Genomic DNA, 10756 nt, shown 5'->3' with positions numbered 1-10756 from the left:
CCCAAAATCTTATCTATTTCACTCTGCATTGTTTTGTAATCCACCACCTTTAGGCCCAGTGAAGGTAAACCCCCTGCCACCAAAGGTCATGTGGCTGCTGGTGACAGCAGTGTCAGTGTCAGGAGGGTGAAGGAAACCATAAGCGCTGACTCTGGGGACCCAGCCTCATGCCCTGACCCAGATATTTCTGCACCAAACAACTAAAGTGTCATCACTTCTACATCTGCATAGATGCTCCATGAGACAAAAGCCTAGGGAGCTTCCAAGAAGGGGAGGGGTGGGGAAGGGGATTGAGGGGTATGGTGATTAGTTCCCATGATGTGTGTGGGGAGTCATGGGGAAGACAGTGTAGCACAGAGAAGACAAGTAGTGACTCTGTGGCATCTTACTACACTGATGGGCAGTGACTGCAATGCGGTATGGGGGGAACTCGATAATATGGGTGAATGTAGCAAACAAGTTGTTTTTCTTATGAAACCTTCACAGGAATGTATATCAAGGATATCTTAATTTAAAAAAAAAAAAAAGGCTAGGGAGCTTAATCGGAAAACATGGGTATGGCCTTTGGGGGTCCTGAACCCAAAATGTGCATGAAATAAGGGAGAGCCTCTCAGCAGGCAAACGGTGTGTCCTGGTTTCTGACCTAGGCTTGGGAGCGATACAGTGTTTTGCCACGGCTCAGTATGTCGCACTGGGTCCTGCTCAAATTCACGAAGAGGGGAACTCGAGCCTGCCTCTTGATGGGAGTGGCAAGGCTGCAACTATTTCTTCAGCCATTTTTCAAAAATAAAATCTGCCACACCCACTACAGAAATGCAGTTTGGAGTTCCCCAAGACAGTGCTTACTTTCTGTACACAACGCACTGATTCTATCTTCCTTTGTATTTTGTAGAAATAAGCCTAGCTTTGTAATCCACCACCTTTAGGTCCAGTGAAGGTAAGCCCCTGCCACCAAAGGTCATGTGGTCATGAGCCACTAACTCACTTCTTCACCTCAGTTCGAGACATGTCACAAAAGCGTGCAATTTGTCTTTCCTCTACTGTAACCCTGCACCCAACATGCTTTTTGGCACAAGATAAGGCTCCGCGCCACACTCAGTAGTGTTCTGTGTGTATTTTATTTAATGCCTTAATATAGTGCTTATTGAATAATCCTCACACCTACTCTGAAGCTCTTATTATGACCCTCATTTTATTGAGGAAAGCGAGGCACAGAGGGGTGAAGTAGTTTGCCCAGGGTAACACAGCTTGTAAGGTGGCGAAACTGGGATTTGAACCCAATAAATCTAGCTGCTATGCAGCCTCTTAACGGAAGTTACTTATTACGTTTATTGGGGGTATAGCGCACACATAGACACTGTGGAACGTCAGCTCACGAGAAACCGTTCACGGCTTCGCCATAAAACCCCGCCCTGCATGCAGCAGGCGCTTAACCTAAGAGAAATAACCTTAAGGCTCTTGCAGCCGCCTTCCAGACTGCGCGGGCGCACGTAGTCAGGACTCTCCGAGGCATTCCCCCCCCGCCCCCTGCGCTGATTGGCCACCGCCGATGACAAACGGAGGAGCCGGCGCAGGCTCACTGGGGCAGACCTGAAAAGGCCACCCATATCGCTGATGACTGACGGAGGATCAAGCCAATGGAAACGGGGTTCTTTGGGAAAGGGGGCTGGCCCTGCGGGCAGTTAAATCTGCGCGGGAGCGATCCCGGCACAGTCATGGCGGCCTTCCGCGATATGGAGGAGGTGAGCCAGGGGCTGGTGAGCCTGCTGGGCGCCAACCGCGCCGAGGCGCAGCAACGGCGGCTACTGGGTCGCCACGAGCAGATAGTGGAGAGGCTGCTGGAGACGCAGGACGGCGCCGAGCAGCGGCTGCGAGGTGAGGACCGGGACCATGGGGCGGAAGGGGGCAGCCAGACCGGCCTCGAAACCCCTCCTCCCTGGGCGCCCCCGTCCCCTGCGCTTTTTCCCCATGAGACCAGCGGGTGGGCGCTGCCCCGCCTGAACCTGTTTCCCCATCCGTGAAACGGGCTTCAGGACCGCAGCCACCTGAATAGTGGGGTTTAGTGGTAAATATAGGAGCTCGCAGGGCCTGGCTCAATTCTAAGGGCTCCGTGATCCGGAGCTGGGGAACTCAGGGTTTGAATTGGGACTCAGAAATCAAAGCGCTGGCTTGGAATCCCAGCTCCCCTAGTTTTTGAGGTTGTTCAGGTGTTTCACTGCGCACCTGCTGAGCGCCAGGGGTAGTGCCAGCCCTGGGATGCGGTCAGTGAACAAAACCCAAAATCCCTTGGCAGGGGCTGATAGGCTAGTTGGGGAAGCTCAGAGGTTAGAAGGTCATAGGATAAACAAGAAAAATGGGTATGTCAGGAGGTGAGGGGCTAAAGAGGAAAAAAAGTAGGTCGTTTAGGGAGAAGTGGTGATATTTTGGGGGCGGGACCAGCAGAGACCTTGTGAGAAGATGATGTATTAGCAGAAATCTGAAGGAGGTGAGGAAGGGAGTCAGGGCGATGGTGAGGAGTCATTAAATACACCGAGTGGGCAAAGTTCCTTCTGCTTTATGGGGAGAGAATCCTGGGCAAATAGTATTGTTTTTGTCAAATCCAAGACCCCATCAAGTATTAAGGAAAGCTATGCTAATAAATATCTCAACACACCGCAGAGAGGGCTAGACCCAGCCTCTCCCTGTGGGGGTGATGGGGGTAGGGGTGGGGTTTGCCCAGAGCCTCCCACCTGGATTTCAGCTGGTAGCTCATGACTCCTGTGGTCGAGTCCGCTGGCTTCCCTCTGGCCTCAGTTTCTTCATCTGTGAAATGGGGTTGCTGATAGCACCCCCCCCCCGTACCCCGCCCCTTACCACGGGTATTCTCGGTGCCAGGGTTTCTTTGTTTATAAGGCTACATGTTTGTGTGTGTGTGGTAGAATTGATACAATGTAAGACTCACCGTTTGAACCATTTGTAAGCACACAGTTCGGTGGCATTAAGTACATTCCAGCCATACCCACCGTGCATGTCCAGAACGTTTTTGTCATCCCAAACTGAAACGTTGTCTTCAGGAAACACTCGGTCTTCTTCCTCCTCCCTTCTTTCTGTCTCTATGAATCTGACTTCTTTAGGGACCCCGTGTAAGTGCGATCAGAGAGCATTTGTCCTGTGTCTGGCTTATTTCACTGAGCGTGTCTTCATGGCTTATGTTGTAGCCGGGGTCAGAATTTCTTTCCCTTCTAAGGCTGAATAATATTCCATTGTATGGATACACCACATTCTGTTTATCCATTCTTCTGTCTTCAGCCACTGGGGTGGCTTCCACCCCTTGGCTGTTGGGAATATATTTTCGAGTCCCTGCTTCCCATTCTTTTTTGTATTTTCCCAGAATTGGCCTTGGTGGGTCAGATGGTAATTCGATACTTAATTTTTGGGAGAACTGTCATCAAGTTTTCCACAGCAGTTTCGGTGCCAGGGATTTTCAATGCTTCTCTTCAGTTACATTTTGTGCAGAGGCGCCCTCCGGGTTGTGACTTTGAATGACCTAGTTGCTAGGCAAGGCGTGGCTCAGAGGAAGGTGCTCCTCGCAGAGGGGACTGTAGATGCAAAGGTTGCAAGGTGAGACTGAGCTCAGAGTCCCGGGTGAAAGTGGTAGGAAGGGAGGCCAGCAGCAGCCAGGCCCTACCAGGCGTGTGGCCCCCAGGAGGAGGGATGTGGAGGTTGTTCTACACACGGCAGAGTCCTCTGTCCGCCTCCTCCCTGCTCCAGTAATGATTTAGAGAGAGAAGGTCAGCGTCACCCAGCCAGCCTGGGTTGTAGTGGAGCGGACGGGTTTGGAGCTGGGGACACGGGAGGCAGTTTGGCAGGGAGCTGGGCTTTGAGTCAAAGGGATCCAGTTCAGATCCTTGCTTTGGAGCAAAGCACCTCTGGACAAGTCACTGAACTTCTCTGGGCTTGTGTTCCCCTCTCAAAGGTTGGGCGGAGCTAAGCCAGCTCCCTCCAGGGTTGTGAGTTCTCGCTGGATGGGATCCCAGGTTATCCCGAGGCAGTCAGCACACACCCAGGTATTCGAACATCTGTGGAAGGCAGCACCCCCAAGGGAAGAACCCGAGGAGGCTCGGTTGTCCCTCAGGAGGGGGCATGGAGAAGGGGCAGGAAGGCTGTGGAGAGAGCCAGACCCTCGGCTATTCTAACAGGAAATCGGCAGGCACCATCTGAAACAGACAAATCAAGAAAGAGCAGCATAAGCAGATTATTTAGAAATAGGAAGGTCCGTGCCAGAGAAAACAGTGAGGAGTTGAGAGTGGCTGCCTCAGGGGCAGAGAGGCCCGGGGCGGGGAGCTGTGTGTATGTTTAAATTTTCACAACCATATACATGTAATACTTTGATTAAAAATTAACTTAATGTAAGTTTGTAAACACTGAAACTCCCGGCCCTTTGGGAAGCATTTCCATCTGTGCCTCCTCGGTGTTGGCAGGTTTCTCAAACTGTGGGAAGGAACACAGCAGACTTCTTAAGGTGTTTTAGAGCTTTCTGGATGTTTGTTCAGTGCATGTTTATCCTAGCGGGCGCTGGCGATATATGGTGAATGTAAGATGAATCCATGATTCAAAGAACAAAGACGAGGAAGAAATCCTTCAGTGTTATGGGGCCGTCGTGGTGCTGCACCTTCCCGGTTGTGCATCTTTCCCAGGAGGGGTTGAAGCCCGGATCTGGGTGTGCCCGGTGGGCAGGAGCCCAGGGGCACCCCACAGAAGACGGGCAAGAGCGGGCCCAGGTCTGTGAAAGGCGCACAATCAGGTGTCTCTGTGGCCAGAGCTGAGACAAAAGTACATAATGGGGTGAAAAACAGGGAGAAAGGAGGCTGACAAGGACGGTGAAGAATCTCAAAGGGACCTAGACCTTCTTGAAACACTGGGCAGCCACGGGAGGTCTTTGAACAGGAGGGTGACTTCACATTTGGCCTCTAACGCAGCCACTTTGGAGGTGGAGAGCAGAAGGGATTGGCCGACTGGCCACCCGGGAGAGACCAAAGCAGGGCTGGGCGGGGAGGCTGTCCAGAGGGACCGGGAGAGGGCCCGGAGCTCAGCGAGGTGGGGGGCAGACAGGACCGGGTGGCCGATTGATGCCAACAGTGAGTACCAGCCTTCCTGCCTGGGCAACAAGGTCAGCCACAATAGACTTTATAAACTATAAATTTATAAAGACCTTATAAATTAAGACTAGATGTGCACAGGACTGGTTTTTTTTTGTTTTTGTGGATTCCAATGTGTTTTGCTGATGGAAGCACTTTGCGAGGTCTGGGTGGTTCTGCCAGGTGGGCATTCGGTAATAGAATGAGCAGGTCCGGGAGCAACGGCCGGAAGCAAGGGCGCTCATTGTCGGTGGGGGTGGTTGAGGCGGCCGCAGGTGAGCCACCCTCCTCTCCTGGGGCTCGTCAGGGCAAGGACAGGCCCTGGGAGCCCGTGCGCAGGAGGCCCAGACCCCTCCCACCCTGCAGAGGTCCTCGCTGCGGAGGAAGAAGTGGCCCAGCGCCTTCTTGATGCGAAGGAGCAGGCGTGCCTAGGGAGCACCGAGCTGCAGCAGCTCGAAGCCCAGCTGCAGAAGGCCGGCGAGGAGGACAGCCGTCTGAAGGCCAGCCTCCTATATCCTTTGCTGCGTGCGGCACGGCTGGGCCCCCCTCGGCCGGCATCGGCCCGCGGGCAGCCCTCCCTCCACAGCAAGGCTCCTTAACCCCCTCACTCAGCTCACCAGGGAGCTGGAGGCGTGCAAGGAGGTCGAGGCCGATCTGGAAACACGGGAGAGGGAAGTGGACGAGGACACAACAGTCACCATCCCTTCAGCTGTGTAGGTCCCACAAACACGTGCTCTCATGCGCGCGCGCGCACGTGCGCTCTCAACCCTGCAGCTCTCTGTTGATATTTTATTCTTTTTTTCTTTCTTTTGTCTTGTCATACAGGTATGTGGCTCAGCTTTATCACCGAGTTAGTAAAATTGAGTGGGATTATGAGTGTGAGCCAGGTGTGATCAGGGGCAGTATCCTTTGTGGAGAAGGTAGTACAGCCGCCAGGGAACACAGCAGGGCGGGTCCCCCCAAAAATTAACTGCAGAATCACCATGTGATCCAGCAATTAATTCCACTTCTGGGTATAAACACCAAAGAGTGGAAAGCACGGACTTGCACAGATGTTTGCACACCCACGATCATACAGTACGGCTGTGAAAGTACAGTACCACACAATACAGCCCTGCAATAGCCAAAAGGTGGAAGCAGCCCACTTCTCGGATAATGATAGTGTCTTACCAGCATTTAACTTTTCATTCACAAAAATCGGTTCCAGCCTCTAAATATCTCAAAATAAGCTTTTCAAAGGCAGTGTCCCTTCCCCGTGGGAACCTGGGGCGGGCGTGTGAGCCAGGTTTCCTTACATCTGCGCCCTCAGTCCATCACGGCCCCCGTGTCGCCCAGCCCATCCACCTGGACAGCAGCCAGCTCTCCAAAAAATTCATCAGCGACTATCTCTGGAGCTTGGTGGACGTGGAGTGGTAGCCAGGGACCGCGTCTTGCGCTCAGCGGGAATCGGCCGGGGGTGGTCGGTGCCTCAGTGGTGAGGTCAGCTTAAAATTAAATGTTTGTACATAAATGGATTTTTTTTTTGCTGTATTTCTTTTTCCCCCTGATTTCGGCCTCATGTGTTGGACCGGCCTCGGTCTGTCTGATAACCATAGAGAGCTGACTTCACTGTGCCCAGCCTGCACCTTCACATTTGTGACAGCACCATGCAAATGACACCATAGCCTAGGATGGCAAGTTCTAGGTCTTTATCATTTGTGATTAAAATTCAGCCCTTATTTTGTTCATCCAGGGTGTATCTGTGAGTGCCACTGGGTGTCCTGAACTGGGCTAGGCACCCAAGACAGAAAGGAGACAGGTGGAGGGGGCAAGCGCGGGAGATGCCTCCCCCGAGCTGGAGCGGGTCCTGAGTGCTTCAGGGCCGCGGCTGGGGGAGACTTGGCTAGAGTTTGGAAGGACGAGGAGTCAGTCATGAAGAGATCTGGGGAGTGGCCCATCCTGGCTCCAGGGTCAGTTGTGTGGCAGAGACCACTGACTGCCTCCCTGACCTGGTTCTCCTCTCCTTCCTTAGTAAGGGTACCGTTTTAGCCATCCAGTCCGAACACATTTCCCATCCCTTACAGCTAAGTTCAAACCAATGAAATGTAAGTGAAAATGTCGTATGAGATTTCTAGAAAGATCCTTAAAAGGCATGGTAATATACTCTTTCTTTCCCTTGCTCTCTATTTTCTGGAATTTGGGGTTGATGGCTGGAGCCTTGGCAGCTACGTTGCCTCATGTGAGGGCCGGGAGCAGTCCTTTAGGGATACAGGAGCCTGGTTCCCTGGTGACAGTGGAGCCAGGCATCAGGCTGGACTTCTTTAAGCCCTCAACTGTCTTGTGTGTGTCATTGTTTTGGTTTTTCTATTACAACCAAAGTAAAGCCTAACTGTTCCATGCAACCCAGACCAGTTGATGCGTTCATCTGTTCCCCATCCTCAGTGTTTGGGTTACTACTCAGAATGGCCGGCCTGCCAGCCTGGGAGCAGAGAGGGGAAAGTAGAGTCTCCTTGACACCAGTTACCTCCTGGATGCAGCCTTGCCTGAAGCCAGTAGATTTGTTACAAGAACCTCTGGATGTTAGGTTTCACACACCTGTGTGCATGAAATCCAAAAAACTAGATTATTTACAGTAAGTGCAATTAGTGTTTTTTTAATCAGAGGGCATTCTAGCCTAAGCATCTGAGCACATCAAATGGGCAGGTTTTGGTCTGTTCAGGTGACACTTGGACACAAGGAAGTCTGCCTGTCAGCCTCCAGGGAGATGGGTCCAAATAAGAGGGATCATTAGCCCATCCCTAAAATGCAAGAAACCCCAGTCCGGTCGGCTCACAGAGTTTCCGGGAGGACTTGAGGCTCTGATCTTATGCTAAAGACTTTCCATGTTCAAGTACGCATTCACATAAGCCCCTTGGGCTGTTCTCATTTTCAAGGTTAGTATAGCCTTTTATGGGGTGACTAGAGCAGAGACTTCCCACCTCAACCCCCCACTCTCCAGACGCCAGGGATACTCCCCTCAGGCATGAGAGCTCTGGGGTGGGGGCCGCATGCACGGCCATCCGCCCGCCTTGCAGCCTCAGCCAACAAGCCAGGCATCCACATGTGTCAGCTGGATGGCCGCTGTCCTTGGTGGCCCTGTAAGCAGCTACCTTACACCTGCGCCAGTGAAAGTGCACCCCATGGGCATGTGAGCCGATCCAGCCCCACTGGGAGCCCTGGGCCTGCCTGGTTCCCGCTAATCAAACACCTGCGGGGCCAGCACGCCTGTAAAGAACGCAGGTGTGGGGGGCTATCTGTGGCCCTGGCTCAGTCCCCAAGCCCTCCATGGGCCTGTTCTTCCCCAAGTAACCGCCTTGCTCTGTTCTGGGAGGGGGCCAAGGAGGGGTTGGCCTGCCTGGCGCTTGGTTTCCCCAAGAGGAAGGTCTCAGGGAGTTTGCATGAACCCAGGTTTCGGGGGCCAAGTCTGTTCCCCACACAGCCGCCACCCCGCCTGTCTCCCCATGTAGTCCCAGGGACCTGCCGAAGGACTGAGACAGTGGGTGAGGAACACAGCACGGCGGGGCAGGCTCGGGGAGGCGCCTGAGCTCATGGGGGCCAGGAGAGGCCCCGGCCCTCCGCATGCCTGGGCCCTGACTCACTGCCCAGCGCTGGCTGGACGCCTGGGACGGCCAGCAGGTCAGCCTCGGCCCGCAGCCTCCAGCCTGCACCCCACCCCCACCCCTGGCTGTTCTCCCTCTGAGAGCCGCCGGCAGAGGCAGTGGCTGCCACCAGTTTGCCCCAGAATTCCGGGCCCCGTAACCAGTTCTCTCCAGAATTCTGGGGAAGGCCACAGGCCTGCTGAGCATTTGGCCTGCCTCGTTGGGGTACGGGCAAGGTTCCTATCCCATGACCAGGGTGGGGGAAGCCGGCTGTCCAGCCTTGCGAGCTAGCACCATTACCCCCATTCCTCCTCCTGAACCCCCTCAGGATTTTCCATTTTACAGATGGGGAAACTGAGGCACCATCCAGTCACTTTCCCCACGTCACAAGACAGAGATGCCCCTGGAGTCTGAACCCTGGCAGTGGGGCCCCAGGCCCGTGGAAGAGGGCTTTTCAGATGGGAAAAGGTCCCCCAGGTAGAGGCCCCACTAGGCCTCGACCCCCACCTGCGCTTGGTCACGCCCTAAAACTGAAGTTCCGGATGCCTAGTCACTGGTGATGGGTGATGATGGCTGTGGGTTGGAGAGCCACGCACCTGGCTGACGTGGCTTAGAACTGGTGACTGAGCAAATAGCCAAGGGTATACTGAGGCAAGAGGCCGAGCCCCTCACACTGGACCCACGGCAATGGGAGGGTGAGACCTGAGGCAGGCTTTCCCTGAGAATCCAGCATGGCATCTTCCCGTGGAAGTCCCCAGGCCTTTGTGCCAGGGGGTGAGTCTGCCCCATGGGACCCCACCAGGGTCAGGCATCCTGGTGTAGTTGGAGGTCAAAGTTGTCCCCAGAGATCAACTGGGAGTGGGGAGTACGTCGTGGAGAGCAAGTGTCTGAGGCTGGATTTAAACCCAGGGCTGTTGCATGGAGCTGGGATCAGATCTCCCCCCCAACCCCACCATGCTGGGTGGGCAGGGTCCCCAAGGGCTGGTCTTGGGGCATCGGTGCCCAGAGACCCTCAGGGAGGTCTCAGGACCTCCTGACAGCCTCCCTGATCAATGCAGAAATGTGGAATGGGCATCTGGGACCCGCCAGGCCCCCTTAGGGAGCGACGCTCCAGTGGAGCCCAGCACAAACTGGGGTCAGTAAGGAGACTGAGTCATATGAGATCAGAGAATTTAAAAGGTTTCTCAGCTGATGGGCGGCAGGGCCAGGGTTTGGACTTGTCCGCTTAACCCCCAGCTTTCAGTTAGTGATAAATACTGTCACTGCAGCAAGATTGGGGGGCTCTGGAGGAGACCCCAAAGAGGAGGTGTCATTAAAGCCCAGCCCTGAGCCCCCAGGGGACAGAAGTACGGAGGTGGTGCCCCAGGCAGAGGGAAGAGCACGGTATTCAGAGGCCCGTGTGGAGGAAATCGTGGGGCTGAAGGCAGGATCATGCCGGGCCTGCAGTCCACAGTGAGACTGAGAGGATTTTCTGACTCCAGGCAGGGCCCCAGAGTTGGGGCTCAGGAAGAAGGAGCCTGAGGCCAGGCTCCTGTGACACAGGTCACAGCGCAGGCCTGGCAAATCTAAGGAGCTGGACTTGCAATGACCCACCAGCTGCCCCCGCCCTCCCAGGCACAGCGTGGGAGCTGAATCCCTGAGCAGAGCAGCTGGGCTGGGGAAAGAGGGAGCCCCTCCATGGAGGGCAGGAAGTGGCGCTGAAACCTGAGCTGCCTGGAGGGGAGCCTGGACTGGACCCAGGAGTTCTGGGGCCTCCATGCCTCCATCCCCGCCCCCCCCCTGCTCCCCGCTGCCCTGCTCAATGGGGTAGGCTGCTCACACTCAGACCCCCGGCTGCTCTCTCATCCCTTCATCATGGAGGGAATTCACTTCCTGGCGGAGGGGAGGGGCCAGCCTGGAAGCCACAGGGTGGGGGCAGCACCCCGCCTCGGACCTGGACGGAGCCCTGCAGGCTCCAGCCTGACTCACCGCAGGCAGCTGTGGTTTGGGATGCTGGGCTGGGGTGGGGGGCGGCAGAGGACA

The 10756-nt window shown here is 54.9% G+C and overlaps 1 protein-coding gene across 1 annotated transcript; it reads left to right on the top strand.

Moving 5' to 3' along the window:
• Nucleotides 1-1679: 1679 nt before the first annotated feature.
• On the top strand, nucleotides 1680-6631 carry SPC24 (SPC24 component of NDC80 kinetochore complex). The gene is made up of 5 exons (XM_017662025.2): nucleotides 1680-1875; nucleotides 5484-5628; nucleotides 5726-5830; nucleotides 5943-6019; nucleotides 6427-6631. The coding sequence occupies exons 1-5, from the start codon at nucleotides 1716-1718 to the stop codon at nucleotides 6531-6533; spliced, it is 594 nt and encodes a 197-aa protein (XP_017517514.1). The 5' UTR covers nucleotides 1680-1715; the 3' UTR covers nucleotides 6534-6631.
• The last annotated feature ends 4125 nt before the right edge of the window (nucleotides 6632-10756 follow it).

Source organism: Manis javanica, chromosome 13 (assembly GCF_040802235.1).
Source record: "Manis javanica isolate MJ-LG chromosome 13, MJ_LKY, whole genome shotgun sequence".
NCBI classification, from domain to species: Eukaryota; Metazoa; Chordata; class Mammalia; order Pholidota; family Manidae; genus Manis; species Manis javanica.
This window is presented reverse-complemented; position numbering and strand designations above follow the sequence as displayed.